Source organism: Protopterus annectens, chromosome 1.part0 (assembly GCF_019279795.1).
Source record: "Protopterus annectens isolate FY-2018-M chromosome 1.part0, PAN1.0, whole genome shotgun sequence".
Classification (NCBI taxonomy): Eukaryota; Metazoa; Chordata; order Ceratodontiformes; family Protopteridae; genus Protopterus; species Protopterus annectens.
In genome coordinates this window covers 1,892,347,979-1,892,367,074 of record NC_056725.1, presented here as the reverse complement: position 1 = coordinate 1,892,367,074, position 19,096 = coordinate 1,892,347,979, and the positions used below count along the sequence as shown (strand labels likewise).

The window sequence follows — 19,096 nt, the reverse complement described above, 5'->3', positions numbered from 1 at the left end:
GTCAAGCAGTCTGGACTCATCATCTGCACCCTTTATCTTTTCAGATCCAGTTTCTGGGATTTGTAAAGAGGGAGATTCTACAGTGGATAGACCAGATCTATTTTAACCCATGTCTCATATATTCTCTTCTGATTCCTCTCCAGAAGCATCAGACCTGGCAAGGAAAGTAGTTTCCAAATGGGTAAAACTGCAATCTGTTTGGAACCCTTTAGACATACATAAGTGCTCTAAGTGTGTAATGGCGTACAATATACAAAAAAGGAGGATACCAGATCTTACACTTTTTTGCAGACTTGCTTTGATAGCCTGGAAAAAGTCACCTTAGTTTATTTTCACTATTCAATATTCATAAATTATGTGAGAGCTAAGCCTATTGCAATCAATCTCTGCAGGACTATAACAGACCCCCATGAAGGAAACTTCATCCTGGGATCTTCCAACAATTGATACAGCTATGGAAAACACCTCAAGTAGATCAGTTTGCCTCCTCTCAGGCCAGACAAATAAAGAAATTATGCTCCAGGACTTCTTGCAAACAAGTCTGGAAGACAGATCCCTTCTCATTCTCACGGATGGGACTCTTGTATGTTTTTCCACCCTTTCCACTAATATCTAGCCACTTTAAAGATCTAGAAGGACTCTCCAAAAAATGTTGTGGTGAATCCCATTTGGCTCAGGCAAGAGCAGTTCTCCCTTCTTTTCAGTCTGGCCAAGAGCAATCACCACAGGCTTCCTTTTAGAATTGATTAGCTCACACAAGACAGGAGTTGTTAGCTACACCCTAACCTAAAAACAGTTCAGCTAATTGCCTGATTAATAGAATTTTGATACCTTGTAGGCATTTTTTGAGGATGCAGCAGGTACCAAAGGCAAATTTATCTGCTAATAGGAAATCATATATTTGCAAGTGGAAAAGATTTTATAATTGGTGCCTGAACAAGAACTAGGACCCTCTTCAGGCCTGACTGTGTCCATGTCTTAATTATTTGCATGAGATACTCTCCTTTGGCCTCTCTTAATTTCTATCAAGGTGCATTTTTGGTCACTTCTTCTTGTCTGCCCCTAGAACCCCCTTCTAGCCATACTCAAGTTAAACAGTTTTTGAAAGGGGTGCTACATACCCATTCTCTGAAGTAGCATGAGGCTTCTTCTTAGGATCTTACCTTTGTGTTTGAAAAGCTTACTTTTTTTTCATTTGAACCATCTCATCAGGCTTAATTGAGCTTCTTTACATGGAAGACTGTTTACTTATTAGTTTGGCTTCTGCTAGGAGAGTATCTGTGTTAGGAGCACTTACAGTAAGTCAACCCTTCCTCATTTGTCACAAGAAACAGGGTTTCTTTGAGAACTGATCCTTATATTGTGCATGAAGTGGTCTCACAGTTTACCTTAAGCCTGGCAATTAGTCTCCCAGTATTCTTTCCTGTGCCCAAGAACATGGGATGAAAGATTCTTCACATTCTAGATATTCATAGACCGCTCAGATATTACCTAGATAAATCTCTAATCAGCTATTTCTTTCCTATGAGAGTAAGAGGAAAGGACATCCAGCAAGAAAACGGACTATTTTTCAAATATTTGCCACATGCTATTGCTTTTTGTTATTCTCAGCATAATAAGCCACTTCCAGACAGGATTAGGGCCCACTCCGCAAGATATTTGGTGGCTTTCTGGAAAGGGGTGGACTCAAGAAGGAGTCTAGAAGTAGGCACTTGGTCCTCTATACTTACTTTTACAAAGCACTATAAATGGATTCCTTTTCCAGGTCTAGAGTAGGCTTTGTTCTTACCATTCTCCAGGAGCTTCAGGAATCTTACTTTATTTGCCACTTCCCTCCTTTGTTTCTAATCTGTGGTAAGCTACCAAAAATAGCATAGGCTACTGCAACAATGATGGTCTATATATTGAGCATAGTATATCTGAATAAGTAAACTTACCATGAGTAGATGCTCTAATACATCACTGTTACAGCATTATTTTTTTTCCTTTTATGGTGCCAGAGTGTGGATTTATACACCCTTTTGTATATAGTTTATTGTTGGGTTTCTTTCCTTGCATTGTTCATTCAGGGCTATTGCCTCCTTTCCTAGGCATAATAATAAAAAAATGCTCTGAAGATATTTGTTCTATGGAGCTTCTCTCAAGCTCCTGATAGTTATAGCACAGAAGTTACACTTAAGCTTTGAAAGCTGAACGGTCTGTTGCAGCGGTTTGCGTTGTCGCCTCACAGCAAAAGGTTCTCCAGTTTGATTTTTGGCTGGTGTGACTTCTGTGTGGAGTCTGCATGTCCTCCCTGAGTTTGTGTAGGTTTTCTCTGGGTGCTCCAGTTTCCTCCCACATTTTAAAATCTTGCATTTGGAATGTTTCTCCCTGGGTCTCCAGAGAAAATTGGCTCTATTCCAAGTCAGACTTTCCTGGTAAACAAATGTAAAATAAATAAATAAATATTGCAAGCCTAGCCAATAACTAGAGGTCAGAATCAACCACTGTTCCTTGTATTTGAGTTAAGGACCTTTACTATTATACCAAACCATACCTAAATCTCCTTTTAAGAACTGTCATCTTACAAATCTGTCTCAAACAGCTTTTGGAAAATAGTGTACCTTCACAAGTATTACATTTCTGAGTGTGCTGTGTAAAATGTGTTTGTTTTGAATCCTAGTGCAATAGAATATTGTATGAATAAGATTTTAATTGCTAAGACTTCATAGCCAAAAAAGCCATACCATAGTGGCTACGGCTTTCCTAAATGGCATGCCATTCAGCATATACATTGGCATTACTTCTGTTTTTAAGGATGCAGTCAAACAGAAGTTATTGAATCTACTATTAAGTAATTTGCCTACATTGTGGCTATGTTTGTGTCTGCTGTGTGAAATTTAGAGCACTTTCCTTGTCCTATGTCAATATATTGCATTCACAGATTTTTTTTGTATTACTTATGTCTTTTTACTGATAAAAATAATTTATAAATCTCCTAATAAACAATTATTGCACAGTAACACTTTACACTTTAAGTACTTCTCAAAACTAATACTGTGGATTTGTACTAGACTGTTAGTGATAAATCAATGTCTCTGTACTTAAAATGTTTTCAATTATAACATCTAATGGAGTCTTCAAAGCTGGTTAGAAGCTTTCCATAACTCAAGGATTGCTCCACAATTTTAGATGCCTTGAATGTACACTGCAAAATATGGAAGCTATGAAAAGGAAGAAGTGTTTTATATGCAGGTAGAGCAAACTGAGTTTGTATAAAAGCAAATGATAATTTAGCCTGAGGTAATCAATTTAGGAATTCCCAGCTGCCTCAAATTAAATGTATGCATGCTGCTTGCTTTATATGCTCTGAAAATACATAATTCAAGATGTTATTGCCTTTATTTATTTTTAGGCAAGTTCCACAAGAGACTGGATGGATAATTGATGGTTTTCCGGTTACATTAAATCAAGCCAAAGAACTTGAGAAGGCTCTTACAGGGTTTGACCCTGAAAAACATATCCTAACAAGCAGACAGTTAAAATATTCCTCACTGGTAACAGACCCAAGGGCTCCAAAGGACCCACCACCACCACCACCTGCACTTGATGTAGTAATTCTGTTAGATATTTCAGATACTGCAGTGTTAAAGCGAGCTGCTGAAAAGAATTGTAAGCAAAAATATTCTAAGTCATGCTTTTTGTGCTTGAGATATTAATGATACATTTTTATTATTATTGCACAATTGTTTTTTATCTTGCAAATGCTTAATTAATTAATATTGTTGTGCAGGTAGAGTATCTTCAGTTATAAGCAAGCCTTTCAGATCAGTGAAAACAGTGTGATGAGTTGTTGAACAATATTCCTGTCACAGTTGAGCTTACATAAAGTAAGAATTTAGGTGGGATATTACACCTGCTTTATAAAAATGTAATATGCTAGCCTTCACTAGTAGAGTGACATGCAGTTTCTGCCTTCCTGCTGTACCACCCTCTTCTTATTGTAGGAGTCTTTCAGCCATGTGATATTTACTCCGTTTTAAGAGGCTTTCAGCAATATTACTCATTCAGTCAGCTTTCCGAGGTTCCTAGATGATCTGCAGCTGCAGTAGTATAGGTTATAGTGTCACATATCTTTTCAGGCGTTAACTCATCTGTGCTAACTTTCTTTCAGAATGAGTTATACTTGCAGATGAGCACCAACCAGAAATACAAATTCTTCTGTAGAATGAAGCAGTCAGTCAATTCACTACTCTAGCCTGTAATAACTGGGGATCCAATGTAGCCTATTTTCATTCAATTCAACATAGGGGCATCAGATCAGACTGGATCCGATCTGAGCATCAAATTAGAAGCTTTCATGGTTCCAGAGCTCTAAACTCCTTTCCTACCCATAATTCCCTGCAGTGCACTGCAATACCTCAGATCTTGTTTGCTGCCTGAAGTTTCCAGACGTGTTTTTCAAGTGCTCATATCCTTTATTTTACAATTGTCAGCAAAACAGTTGAACTTTTACTTACTTCGAGTTATCGTCATTATTATATAGCTTAAAATCTTACTCCTCCTCTACTGGGAGACTTATCTCCCTCTAGCTTTAGAGGTAGTCTTATAGTCTTAGCTTAGCAGTGTGGTGTAGACTTATACTTGGATTAACATTTTTCCCTTTTTTGCATAGCTTTAGCTGTAGCGTTCTTCTGTTATTGCAGTTTATAGAGTGTAGAAAGTTTAGAAAGTTTATATGGCTGTTAGATTTTTGGTAAGTGATCTCTTTCCTGTAGACATGTTCATGACTGAATCACAAGCCTTCAAAAAGTGTTCAGAGTGTGGGCACAAACTGCCCCCTCAGGATCTTCACAATTTATGTATGCATTGCCTGGGTGCTGCCCACTTGGATACTCAGTGCACTTCGTGTGCATGCTTTTGTGCCAGAGCTTTGCAAGCTCATTGAGACAAGCTGGGTTTGAAGGTACTTCTCCCTCCACAGATAGGGACTAAGTCTTGTAGAACCTCTTCCTCTTCTCCTGCTAAGAAGCAGGACTAGAATCGATCTTTGGACAAGGCTTCTGATAAGGGCAAGGAAAAACAAAAGATTAAATCAAAAGAAAAGGAGAAAGAAAATCTCTATCTATTCCAAAAAGGTCTTCAGATCCCATCAGTTTCAGTCAGACCTGCACATAAGTCAGCAAGGAGATCAGAGCTGACAGCCTCCTAGTCCTGATCATCATCACCTCGGCCCTGGTTTTCACAGGAAGCAGTTAGCCCAGAATACATTCACCAATCTTACAACAGAAAAGCTATTGAAGAACTTTTTCAGTGGCTTCATGTACCCAATCATCTTGGAGCGTGACAGAGCATGATGTTGACAGAATGATGATGAAGTTTTTAAAGATGCAGATCCAGTTTGGGGTTTTGTCTGTACCGTCCCCAGGAAACCTTTCGTCATCCTGCCCCCAACTCAGTTCATCTGTTGTGGTCCATCCTCTGACTTTGACAGTTCTGTATTTGACTAATTCCAAAGTGTCTCTTTCAGAACCACCAGCTCCTTCAACTTTGATACCAACAGTTTCCCTATCCCTCTCAACACCGATGCCCTCAGATTGAGAAGGGACTTGGAGCCACAGCATCGGTATTCTGGAGGGAGAGTGTGATACCAAAATTTTAAGAGCTGTCTCTTCCCTTAGGAGCCTAAGCACTTGACAGCTCAGGTCCAAGGTCTTCCTTGGGACCAGGGATGTCAAGAGTTGAGGTTTCTCTTGCTTCTTCAGGTCCAGAGGGATCCTAGGTTCCACTGGCTACTTCAGCCTTTGAGGTAGCTAAAAGAGCTTTGGGTTTATCCAAACAAAAGTCATTTTCTTGGAGTTCGATTCCACCCAAATCCCAAGTGGATCATGCAACTCCACTTTCCACTCATCCTCCAGACAAGGACAGTGGACAACTTGTATTGACAAATTCCTGGATTACAACAACTACTTGCAACAAACAACCGTCTCCAGCTGAAAAATTGTAAAATCCAGGCACATCCAACCAAAGCTCTCTTTTATTCTATTAAATGAACCAACGATAGTTGAGCGCTTTCATCCAGATACAACTGGACTTCATCAGAACAACATTACAAAACACCCACCTCCTTTTTATACAAAAAGTTCCCGCCTAAAACATTAATTATACAATTAATTATTCAATTAAGAAAATACAGATTTAAAAACACAGTTCAAGATATATTGTTATACACTTTACATTTGGGTTAAAACAATTCCACAATAATTAAAATGCTTTAACTATATGCAGTATGCTCTCCTCTTATTAGACACAGGGTTTAAGTTTGCCATTTTGGAACTGGTGAGACCAAATCCACGTGGAGGAAATATTAAGGCACTAGTGAGTGATAAAGAAGTCAGATGGCAGATTAGACTTAATGCGGCAGTAGCACCAGGACTCAATGAAGTAATACCTACTAAGCCATTGTTAAAATAGTAGGTAACAAGTAATATAAATATTAAGTCACAAGGGTATGCTGTGTGTAATGCCAAAAATAAAAATAAAAATATAAAAATAAAAATATTAAAATTTGTATATATCTTGACACCATGGAGGTACACATAGAATACAATTTCAGATGTGCTTAGTGTATGTAATGAAACAATTTATAAATATAATTATGTAATATTAAATCAACAATTATAAATAACATTGGGAGAATTAATATTAATTGAAAAGGAAGACATATTTATAGACATTATTTCTAATCATTAGTTAAAATCAGAACGAATGTTTGTGTTAGCAGAAGAAATGTTTATAGTATGTATGGAACTCCTTAGAAATCAATTCTAATAAGAGGAGAGCATACTGCATATAGTTAAAGCATTTTAATTATTGTGGAATTGTTTTAACCCAAATGTAAAGTGTATAACAATATATCTTGAACTGTGTTTTTAAATCTGTATTTTCTTAATTGAATAATTAATTGTATAATTAATGTTTTAGGCGGGAACTTTTTGTATAAAAAGGAGGTGGGTGTTTTGTAATGTTGTTCTGATGAAGTCCAGTTGTATCTGGATGAAAGCGCTCAACTATCGTTGGTTCATTTAATAGAATAAAAGAGAGCTTTGGTTGGATGTGCCTGGATTTTACAATTTTTCAGCTGGAGACGGTTGTTTGTTGCAAGGACAGTGGACAGTCAGCACAAAAGGCTACTAGAACCACTTGCTACATCAGCTCCCAGCTGAATTCAGAACAATCTGTATCATCAACAGAATTGATTCACAAGAAATGGATGTGCAAGTGAAAACACATAGATTTCTCCCCAGAGTCAGTCATGGATGACAGATTTGGATGAAGGCAAGGGGTCACCCACATCTTCCTCAGAGAATGTTACCTCTGGTGAAATTTTAGGACTCATGAAAAAGAGAGTTGGTCCACTGAAGATCCTTCTCCTGGTGAATTTGTATTTCTGGAAGTCTTTGGATCCAGCCCAACGTTGTCTTGTGTGGTGCCACCCGTTGATCCTCTGGTTGATATTATGATGAAACAGGCTTAGAAGGACCCCAGCATGGTGGAGCCCATTCAAAAAAAGCTGCACAGAATCTTACAAGCTGCCAAGGACAGAAAACGTTGGAATAAATGTCCCCCAATGTATGCCATGTTTGTAACAGCAGCCATAAGGAAGGAATTATATGAGTAGAATTCATCTGTCCATCCCCCTAACAGGGAGTCTAGGGCATTGGGCACATTTGGAAAATGGACATGCTCATTAGCAACCTTTGCACTCAGGTCACTGAGCTATCTTGCTCATATTATCAAGTTTCAGACTGACTTGACCAAGGAGATTTCCAAGGCTCTTTCTGAATTATGCCAGTGGATGTCCAAAAGACTGTGGACTCCCAGCTGTCGGTTCTGCAATCAACTTCAAACATAGTCATGTGTCTCATTTCTAATGCAGGTCATGGCTTGGCCAGAGTGGCAGGCACAGGTCTGACAATTAGACTTCATGTTCATGCCTGGATGCTGCTTTGTGATTTTGCAGAAGGCTTTAAGACGTCCTTCATCAGTGCCTCTTATGATGGTTCTACAATTTTTGGCCCCAAAGTTAAAGATATCTTGCCAGGAGTGAACAGGATGGTAAGACTCTATCTGCAATAGGCACTCATCTTTCTGCTCTTCAAAGATCAAACTCCAAGAACCAGAGAGTGGGAAAAAAGACATGGTTTCCCAAGTCATAGAGTTCTTACCAGGATCAGCCTGGGGATAGAACTGCACATGGCAGAGGTGAAGTGAATCCTAACAGACATCACCAAAGAGGCAGAAGTGGACCGCACACTCAGGGCTTCTGCGGTCCCTTTTCTGAGATGCTGTATCAGCATCCCTGAAGGTTTACTCGATTGCTGCATAATGGAGGAAGTTAGAGGACTCTTATCTCTGCACCCCTAAGTCTGACTAGAACTAAAAAGAGAAAAGTGGGTGCAAAATATAATTTCTGGAGTATATACCATTCCTTTTTCTTGGCCTCCAGTAAGGAATAAAGTAATTCCCCAACATTCCACCTAGTCAGTGGGAACTAGCAGCACTAGAGATTTCAAAGCTGCTAGAAAAAAAGAGTTATCCAATTGGTCCCTATAGACCAGTAAGGATCTGGGGTCTACTTAAGATTCTTTTTAGTTCTAAACAAAATGGAGGACCTAAGGCCAATTTTGGATCTCAGTCCTATACCATTTCATGAAACAGACAAAATTCTGGATGGTCACAATAAACTTCATTTTGCCTCCTCTGAGGAAGGGCATTTGTATGTTCTTGATAGATCTCCAAGGTGCTTACTTTTATGTGAAGCTAGAGAAGCAGCTCAGAAGATTTCTTCATTTTTGTTTGGGAACCAGTCATTTTCAGTTCAGAGTCCTGCCATTTGGTCTCCCCACAGCCCTCAGGGTGTTCACTAAGGTAATGGCAGTGGTGACAGTGCCCTTGCATATGCTTGAGATCCATGTTTTCTCCTATTTAGACTATTGGCTTCTAACTGCTACTTCCAGACACCTTCTGGTATGTCACCTGGACCTTCTGCACCAGTGCTTACTGGATCTAGCCATATTAGTGAATTTTTCCAAGTGTCAGTTACTTCCAACACAATGGATAGAGTTTATCAGATGCTACCTCAATACTACTCTCCAATTAGTCAACCTCCCATAACACAGAGTTTGCTGCATACATCAAACAGCCTTTCAGGGGTAACATCATCCCCACTTTCCAACACAACTTATTCTTTGAGTATTATGTCTGATGGCTTCTTCCATATTAATGGTTCCTATGGCTCATTATCAGATGTGAGTTTTTCATTGGATACTTGCAGTTCAGTGGTCCCAGAAGATTCATCGTCTGCATGCCAGAATTCATTTTACAAATATTTGCAGACAGCACGTTGCGTGGTGGATTTCTTCTCTGTCAATACATTAAGGGCAACCCTTTCTCCAGCAACATCAAAAGCAATTTATGACCACAGGCCCATCACTTCTATAGTTGTGATGCATTTGCCATGACTGGTAGCGGTGACAAATCCAGAACTAAATAACTATATATGAAACCAAAATAGTAAAAATAGTTCTGGAACCATGAATGCTGAGAGAAACTTTAATATGCAAACTTCAGGTGACACAATGTAAACATACTTTTGCATATGTGGCTTCTTGAAGTTGTCTCACTTGAAGTTTGCATATTGAAGTTTCTCTCAGCATTCGTGGTTCCAACACTATCTTTATTATTTTGATTACATGGTCAAACATAGAGGCTGATCTTCACATTGATGTCTTGGCAATAAGAGCAGTCCTTCTCACATTATAGTCTTTCCAGGATGCCGTCCACAAAGGTGTGATCTCCATACAGTCAGACAATATGGCTGTAGTATCATACATTAACAAACAAGGAGGAACCCATTCTTATTCCCTGTGTTGAGAGGCCGTGAGGGTTTGGCAATGGGTGATGTCTTCACACTGTTTCCTGATAGCAACATACATTCTAGGGTGTTCAAATGTTCTCGTAGGCAAGTTGAGCAGGATGCTGTGGTCCACAATTAGCCCCCTGGTCTCCTTTCCCCCATTACTCCCATGAAAAAAATCATTCAGAAAGCCAGACAGTGCAAGGCCAGGGTAATTATCATTGCACCCTTCTGACCCTGACAAATGTGCTTTTCATTTCTGTGGCCTCCACTAGTACATCCACAGTGGATGCTGGATCAATATCTGGATCTTTTATTCTCACCTGTCCTGACTACCCCCACTGGATCAGACTTCCATTGAACTAATTGCTTGGTTCCTCCAATTCTGATTATAGCCAGAGACATCAGGCTACTCAGTTCTGCTGTTGATATATTAACTGCCTCCCAGAAATCTACTACAAAGAATGTTTACAATAGTAAATGAAATAAGTTTTAATTTGGGCTATATCCAAGGGTGTGGACCCTCTCTCTGCTCCTGTTCCAACAGTCTTGGAATTTCTTGCTGAACTCTTTCAATAAGGATCTAGCTATTCTGCTATAAAAGTTCAAATGGCAGCAATTTCCATATTTCATTCTGGACAAAATGACACTTCTATGGTGTCCCTAAAAGTTTCAAAACCCTTTCTTAAAGGAACCTTTCTACTGCTTCCCCCCAGTAGAGATCCATTGCCTCCATGTGATATTACAATTGTGCTCCAGGCCCTAACTGAACTACCCTTTGAACCTATGGCAACCATGGATATAAAGTTTTTGAGTTGGAAAACAGTTTTCTTAGTTGTTATCACTTCTACAAGATGAATTTTATGGATTTCAGGCACTTTCATGTAAACCTCCATACTTGGTTTCCATAAGGATTTGGTCTCACTCTAAACTAATCCATATCTAACTTAAATCAGTCCATAGAGTTACCCATTTTCCCTAAGTTTTTGAACAAATCTGATCAACTTTTTATTGCCTACTCTAATTCTAGGCCCGGAAAAGCAGTTACCAAATTTAGTCTATCCAAATAGTTGTCAAATTGCATCTCATTTGTATATACACCTTGGGATTTACAGATGCAGTCCAAACCTAAGGTTCACTCCACCAGAGCAGTGGCTACATCTACAGCCTTTTCTAGGAGACTACCTATTGACGATGTCTGTGCAGCAGTGACCTGGACCAATATAGCCAGCACTATTTCAGCTTTGTTCCACAGTTCTGTTACTCCATACATGCAATAATTACACACACACACACACACACACACACACACACACACACACACACACACACACACACACACACACACACTCACTCACAGATCCAGAATGTCAGATGAGTATGACGCAGTGACCAGCTCTCTACAAAACAATGTTGCATGGCTAGTGTGTTGACATCAGCTGCTGTTTTCTTGTTTTTGTGCATCCACATATGCTTGCCCAGGCACACACACACACACACACACACACACACACACACACACACACACATACACACACACGCACACACACACACACGTATATAAAGTTTATCAAAATGCACAGCTGTCTAAATATATATACACACACACACACATACACGCACATTTGCTGTGTAGGTGCATATGGCAAATCTGGAAGATATGCACATGCATATATATTGTGCATGTCTGTATATTTATAGCAGTTTCCCAAAAAATAAACCATGTACTATTTACAGTTGTGAAAGTCAGTTTTTAAAATGTTGATAAATGGGGGTGCTTTCCCGATGCAACCTGTATACTATCTGGGACAGATATCATCATGCCTAGTAACATTATGATAAGAGCTCAGGGGGATATACTTTGCAGAATGTGGCAGAAAAGTAGAATGGTTAAAAACAAGAGTACATTTACAGAATGTTAACTTGTAGTGAATTAACAAGTAATTAATATATTTTTCAGAGTGTCTGTTCTGTGACTTTGATTGTCTTGCAATTTCACAAGTATTGTCAGCGCATCATTAGAAATCACATTACCATGTAAGTTCTGGTTCATGTAACACTAAGCAACATAAAATGGAAACTCTGGTACATTATAGCACAAGCATACATTACTTTGTGTATGCTAGCCACCTGGCAGTGTGAGTATTGGCTCTAGATGGTGGTCGCTGTGTATGTGAAATCCTCACTTGAAAATCAATATACTATGGAAAATCCAAAACTTAAGAAAAGAACACAGAAGGAAGGAAATGGTTTTCTTGATGGTTTTATCAAAATTCCACTCACATATTCAGACATTTAGACATAATTAGGTTGAATAGTGGTTGTGTTTTTTTCTAATATATGGTACATGTGCTGTCATTGCCTTGCAGAGCAATGTATAAGGTACCCATTTAAACATTATGACATTGGCATGGCTCAGGTATTCAGAATCACATACTAGCCTGGGCCAAACACTTAGCTCACTGTGCATGGTAATGTGTGGTGCTGCATAGAATGCTTAAGAGTGTCACAGAGTATTCCATTATAGAGCCATTATGGTGTAATGGTTAAGATCTGTGCCTCGGACAAAAAAGGTTATAAAGTCTGATTCAGATCGCTAGCCACTGTTTGTGTGTGTAAAGTCTGCATGTTCTCCTGGTGGCTGCATGGGTTTCCTCCCAAGAACTTGTTTAGTATCTCTGCAGCCCCTCTGATTCTAGCTTTGACCTCCTCATTCAGATTTCTCTTTTTCTCAACCACCCCTCCGAGATATTGAAGCTGTTAGCCTGCTCCAGTATTTTTCATTTTATCTCTGTTCTCACCTTCTTCTTATTTCTTCCATTTGTTTTCATTACAACTGTCTTATCTGTGCTCAGTTTCATCCCATGTGCGGTCTGATTTGCATTACATTCTCCTATCCTTTGCTGATGTTCTTGCTCATAGCCTGCCTGTAATGCCCCATTATCGGAATACAGCAACTTTGCTTATCTGTTCCCTCTGACCTATTTGCTGATGTAGTCTATCACCAGCATGAACAAAGGTGGCCTCACAGCTGAACCCTGATGCACACTCATTCCCACTGGGAACCCCTCTGTAAGAATGAATACTGTTCATTCTTGAGTCATTGGGTCCTTGACATAACCAGCACTAATTCTGCCAATGTTTCCGTGACTTTGAGCTATCATAGGACTGCCCAAATAAGCTTTCTTGGGAGATTATCATATGCTTTTTTAAGTATAGGAATGCCCAGTTGGACTTATTCGTCATCTCTAGTTTCTTCTCAGTCATTTGTATCACTACAAACATCAAGTCGGTTGTGCTGCATCCTGATCTGAATCCAAACTGCTCATCTCCCATCTCCCATCTTACTTTCTCCAACTCTTCACAGCTCTGCATATTCATTGATCAATCACCCTCCAAAACTTTCATGCAGTGCGACAGGCATTTAAATACCTCTGTACTACCCACAGATGTGTATGTCCCCTTTTTTCTTGTATACTGGCACTAGTATGCTTATTCTCCAGTCATATGGGATTAAAGATGCTAGAGGTGATAGAAGGGTGGTATGATGCACACTGTGAGACAGAGAAAGGAATGAGAATATCAGAGCAGAAGCCAAAGTAGCTCCAATTTCACAGAAGGTCAAAGAACAAATTCCAGTGGTTCAGACACGTGCAGAAAAGCAGAACACATTCTGGTAAAGGAAGGAAGGAGGAAATGAGGTCATCAAGCAAAGAGATAGATGGATTGTGTGAGAGAAGGCCTGCAATGGTCAGGCATTACTGTCAAAGAAGGTAGGAGAGTGGCACTGAATTGTGAGAGATGGTGACAGTTGACGCAACACTCCGACCCCATATAAAAAATAAGAAAAAGAGAAGTGGTGATGTTGATGTCTCTGCTTTGAGAATGGAAGGTAAATCAGCAGTCACAGTTGAACTTACACATTCAATATACAAATATATATATATATATATATATATATAATTATGTCAGGTATTACATTTATCCTGGCACAGTAAAATGATTCTTCTTTTGGCTTTTTCCCAGTTAGGGGGTCACCACAGCAGATCATCTGTTTGCTCACGATTGGCAATGGAGTTTTACAGTGTTGAGTTGCCAGCCCAGCGCCCAACCTTCCACAGAAGGCACACACACACGCACTCACACCTAGGGCCAATTTAGACTGTCCAATCCACCTACAGCATGTCTTTGGGATGTGGGAAGAAACCAGAGCATGTGGAGGGAACCTACACAACCACAGGGAGGACATGCAGACTCCGCAGAGAAGGCACCCCAGTCGAGGATCGAACCGGTGAACCTCTTGCTATGAGGTGGGAATGCTAACCTTTGCTCCACCGCAGCCGCCCAGCACAGTAAAATGATTATAATCCATCAAATTAAATAAATTGAAATGATTTCAGTAAGCATTAATCTATGTTAGACTCAAATATACAGTAAGTACTTATCGGTAATGTGCAACAACATAAATGTACAACTAAGTTAAACATTTTAAGTTAATATAATCGGCCTCTATTTAAAAAAAAAAATTAAGAAAGTTATTTACTCTGTTGCACATTATCGGTAAGTTATTCTTGAATCATTATTAAATACATTATTTAATGCATGTTGTTCCCATACATTTATTTAAAGAATCAGGAACTTTATAATGGCTTTTGATTTTAAGACTTACTCTACAATGAATACTGATAAGCCATCTACCTTGGTTTAACAGTAATAAATAGAAAAGCAATGTTAAGTAATAAATGTACATGTTTTTAATTTATTTAAAAGGAAGAGCAGTAAGATACTTGTACTGTGAGGAAATGCCATTCTGTTTCGATTTTCTGGTTTTGTGATACCGATCTGTTTCTAAAAGAATGAAAGCCAAACAGTATATGTAGTAGAATGTAATAATAATTTGCAGCATAACATCAACTGGCTTTACTTCAGTTATGCTAATCATCAGATTTAATCGCAAAATACATCAACCTTCCCCCCACACACACACACACACACATATACAATAAAAAAGGAGCTAAAAAGACTATTATAAAAGGCATGACAGATTAACAACAGCAGGGCTGCACTTTCTAGCATAACATTACTAGTGGAACATTTTTAATTCCCAGTGTTCAGTGTAAGACTGAAGAAGTAAATGGGTTATTTTACAACAGATTAATGACTACTTGCTTTTTCACGTCACTGATGCAAAACATAACACAAATGTATTCATCGGAAACACTTTCATTTTGATTTTGAGTGCAAGCAGTTAATTTGCAAACTAATGTCTCCAATACAGTGACCATCCACATTGCAGCAATTTAAGCAGAATATTTAGTAACACTATGTATCATTCCTCTCAACTTCTTTTGTTTAAGAATTTCATACCAAGCCAACAAGAATGGCGACAATGAAACAAATCAGTGTTTTAGCTGTGTGTATGTGTGTGTGTGTGTGTGTGTGTGTGTGTGTGTGTGTGTGTGTGTGTGTGTGTGTGTGTGTGCGTGCGTGTGTGTCCATGCATGCATGTGTGTGCTTCTGCCTGCTAGTCAAAGCATAATGGGCAGCAGGATTTGCAGCTGTGGACTGACAAGTGCTGACAAGGTGATGGGTAGCAGGTAATGACATTGAACAGAGTTGCCCACATTAACCATGTATCATTGTTTTTTTTGTTTGTGTGTGGATGTTTGGGTGGTGTAAAAGAACTATAGAACAAATCTGCACTGAAGCTTGCTGCTCTGCTAAGGGGGACACTTGTGCAAGTGCTCCTGACTGGCTCCAGTAGGTAGGGATGGGAGACCTTAGCTGACATTCATCAATCATTTTCATTTGCCAAAGCTATTACTGCAGTGTTTTGGAGAGAGGTGGGAAAAGCCTCAAAATTTACTGGTATGTTGTGTGGGTAGCTGTGTGTTTGAGGGGAGTAGAGGTGTGCCTCTGTAAGTGTGTTGTGAATGTTATGCATTCTGAAATGGAGAGGTTAAGAGTAAAATTGTGATCAGTGTAGTCCCTAGCGATTTCATTATTGCTTGACTGAGACAATGACTGAGGCATACATATATACTGCACTGTGTTTGTCAGTGCATTGTTTGAGTGCCCTGTTTGGAATATGGCATAACTGCTACAGATTTTGCTACTGTTTCAATACAAGTGTGTCATGAAGTATGTACATGCCTGTCCTAAGCAGTCAAGTGCTCCAGATTATGCAGAACACTCCACATTTAAAAACTCTCTGAGGTGCTTTTCCGCTGTTCCACATTAAACAGTGGGGTATCTCTTTGCAATTTTTGATTAGCTCATATACCTCAAATAGACCCAATCAGCATTGAGGTGTATGAGCCGATCAAGAATTATTTTTCTAGGCAAAGCAAGCCAATGAGGTGAAAAAGAAATTGGCAAATCACTACAGGACTTACCCCTAACAACACAGCCAATAGTAACACCACAAGGGTTTTCACACCTTGAGATACCTTGAAAAACAGGTTATTGCAGAACACTTAGTTTTTCATTTATTTTTGGAGAAGTTTTGGAATTTTCCTTCTACAGCTGCTGCAAGTGTTTTTAATGGAGTGAGGAGAACCAGAAGAATGCACTGAAGAAGGACATTTGGATTAAAGGACTAGGGGAAACGATGCAGGCAAGCTGCAGCCTGTAGGAGTGTGCATTGCAGAGTGCTACCAGTCTAAACCTTTGCTCAACTCGCAGAAAGATCCTACTTCCATCTTAACCTTAAAATGTGAGGTTTATTGAGTATAGTTAGGACGTTGGGATAGTGGCACTTCTGCTGGGCTGGTTCAGAGGTTTTGTGGAGTTTGCCTGCCTTCATTTTGTGCCACAGTTACTGGAGTTTAGAGCTGCCTACCTTGCTGTTTTTTTTTTTCTTCTGGAGTCCAGTGTGGTTTCTGATGGAACTGCTTGACATACCTGTATAGAGTTAGGTTCCTGACTTAAACTCAGTTTGTCAAGGTTAGGATTAGAAAGAGGCTTATTTATTTATTTATTTGTTTGTTTGTTTGTTTTATGTTTTTTGGGAGGAGGTCTGCTCAGAAAAGTAAGCATTTCCTTGGTGAATTAGTGAGGAATTGCAATAGGTTAGTAATAGTATGTAAAGTCATTAATGCCAGATTAGAGGTTTATACAGGATAGTGTTTAACAAACATTTAGAGCAATGTACTGCCATAGGAAATAGTATTAATGAGCAGTCTTAGTTTGATTCTGTATAGTAGAAGTTTTGATTTTAGTTTGATACTCTGTAGTAGTGCTGTTTTGTGTTTGGTTATTTATGGCTTTGTAGAGTATAAAATAGTTTGATTTAAATTAAAAGTTGTGTTTTTATAGAGTTTTAGAAATGTACAGTGTTATTTTTTGGCTGTGTACTTGAACTTCATGCTTTTGTTTGAAAGTTCACTTCAAACAGGCACCATGGAAATGTATGCTTTCACACAGTGCAAAAATAGGGTGTTCCACATTTTGGCTGTTTGTCACACATTGTTAGTCTCTGTGTTCCACATTAGCCTTTTAAGAGGTTGCGAGCTGTGTGTTTGTCTGATTTGGGGTAGTTGCAGTGGAGAACAGATAAGGAAGAGCGTCGGATTGCTTATCAGCATACCCAACAAGTGTCACTAATTTTGGCTTATACTTTTGCTGTGAAATACTGCAGTCCATAAAGCTTTTTGAAAAAAGGTATTAGATTCACATGAACAAATAAAGTCATTCATTGTAATTAAAGACTTCTTTTTATTTCTTTAGCAAATGAATAATAATTCATGTAGTCTTATTCTGTGAGCTTACTAAATCAGTAATACTGACATTTTCAAAAGTATCTGATTTGGAAGCTTTCTCCGGGAGTCTGTTGCTGAGAGGATGAGAGATATACTGCAAGTATAAAACTAAGACAAACTACATAAAGCAATAGTAACAGAAATTACTGGGAGGTCATTGTTAACAAGAAACCAAGAACTGTTTTATTGTTATGTAAAGGCTGGCATTAAACACCATAGTTCAGTAATGCTATAACAGAATAAGTATGCAAAGATAACCACATGAGCAGCCAGAATATAATTCAAACTGAATATTTTACTGTGCACATTTTAAGAAATGGATAGATTGGCCTAAACTGTGGCTTGATGGGCGTACTGTTTTTTTTTTTTTTTTTTGCACATGGTGTCGGGGTGTCACTTCAACAGTGACAGTCATCTTGAGCCAAGGTTCACACCATTGGGTGGCTAGCCCTGCCATGGTAGTTTATCTGTACCACTCATTCACACACTCGCACGTATGCCCAGTTTAGTGTCCAATCCACTTACTGCATGTCTTTGTAATGTGGGAGGAAACTGGAGCACCCGGAGAAAACCCACGTGGCTGCAGGAAGGACATGCAGACTCCGCATAGAAAGCTCCCCAGCTGGGAATAATTCCTGGGAAATGTTATTCAGAAGTAAAGAGACATATGAAGGAACAGTTTTAGTGGCACACCAGGCTGTGAATTGTCTGATGTCTTTTTTCATGCAAAGTTGACTAATTAGTTGAATCTAGCTAAGCTAGAAATGTGAGACTCTAGACCACTGAAGAAGGGGAGATGGAAGGAATAACTTGGCCAGGAATTAAAACTTGCAAAACTGTTCCTTCTAAAAACTTCTTTTTTTATCTCAGGAATTTGTTGACACTTTTGCAGGCTTCTTTCAGAGAATATGTAGTACATCAGTAGGAACAACTCAGTGCAGACCAGCCAATGACACGAGCTGCAGCCTCACAAACTTGGCACTTTTTTCAGGTGTTCTCTTCTAAGTGAATGGAAGTCTAGTCTGACAACAAATAGTAGGGCTACTTATTTTCACAATCTGTGCATTATGGGGCAGATTTAGCTTTCAAAAGGAATCATGACGTCTGCCCCCATGAGAGCATACAAGGATAAAAAAAATAAATAAATAAGATTAAGAATGAGTACTTATCTTGTTGCAGGCAGCTTTCGAAGGTGCAGTAAATCATGGCAAGATAAAAAAGTCTGTTTTTTCATCATTTGCCTATAGTAGTTCCGACTGTGTGCTTGAAGTTAATTTGTGAGGCTAAGGATTGGCACATAGACCTCTGTATTAAATAAACATACTTAAGATTATGTTAGTTTTTCTTGCTACACATCAGTAAGCCTCCATTCTGCCTGTCTGCTTTGCTAGCATATGAAGATTCATGAGAATATTGACCAGTTTTTATTTTTATTTAT

At 39.0% G+C, this 19,096-nt stretch overlaps 1 protein-coding gene across 1 annotated transcript in view; it reads left to right on the top strand.

Annotated features, from left to right (window-relative positions):
- SPEF2 (sperm flagellar 2) overlaps window positions 1–19,096 on the top strand; it is a 2,540,087-nt gene that overhangs the window by 728,230 nt on the left and 1,792,761 nt on the right. The window contains exon 9 of the mRNA XM_044069998.1: window positions 3,395–3,651. Within this exon, the coding sequence (XP_043925933.1) occupies window positions 3,395–3,651 (257 nt within the window). The remainder of the gene's footprint in view (window positions 1–3,394; window positions 3,652–19,096) is intronic.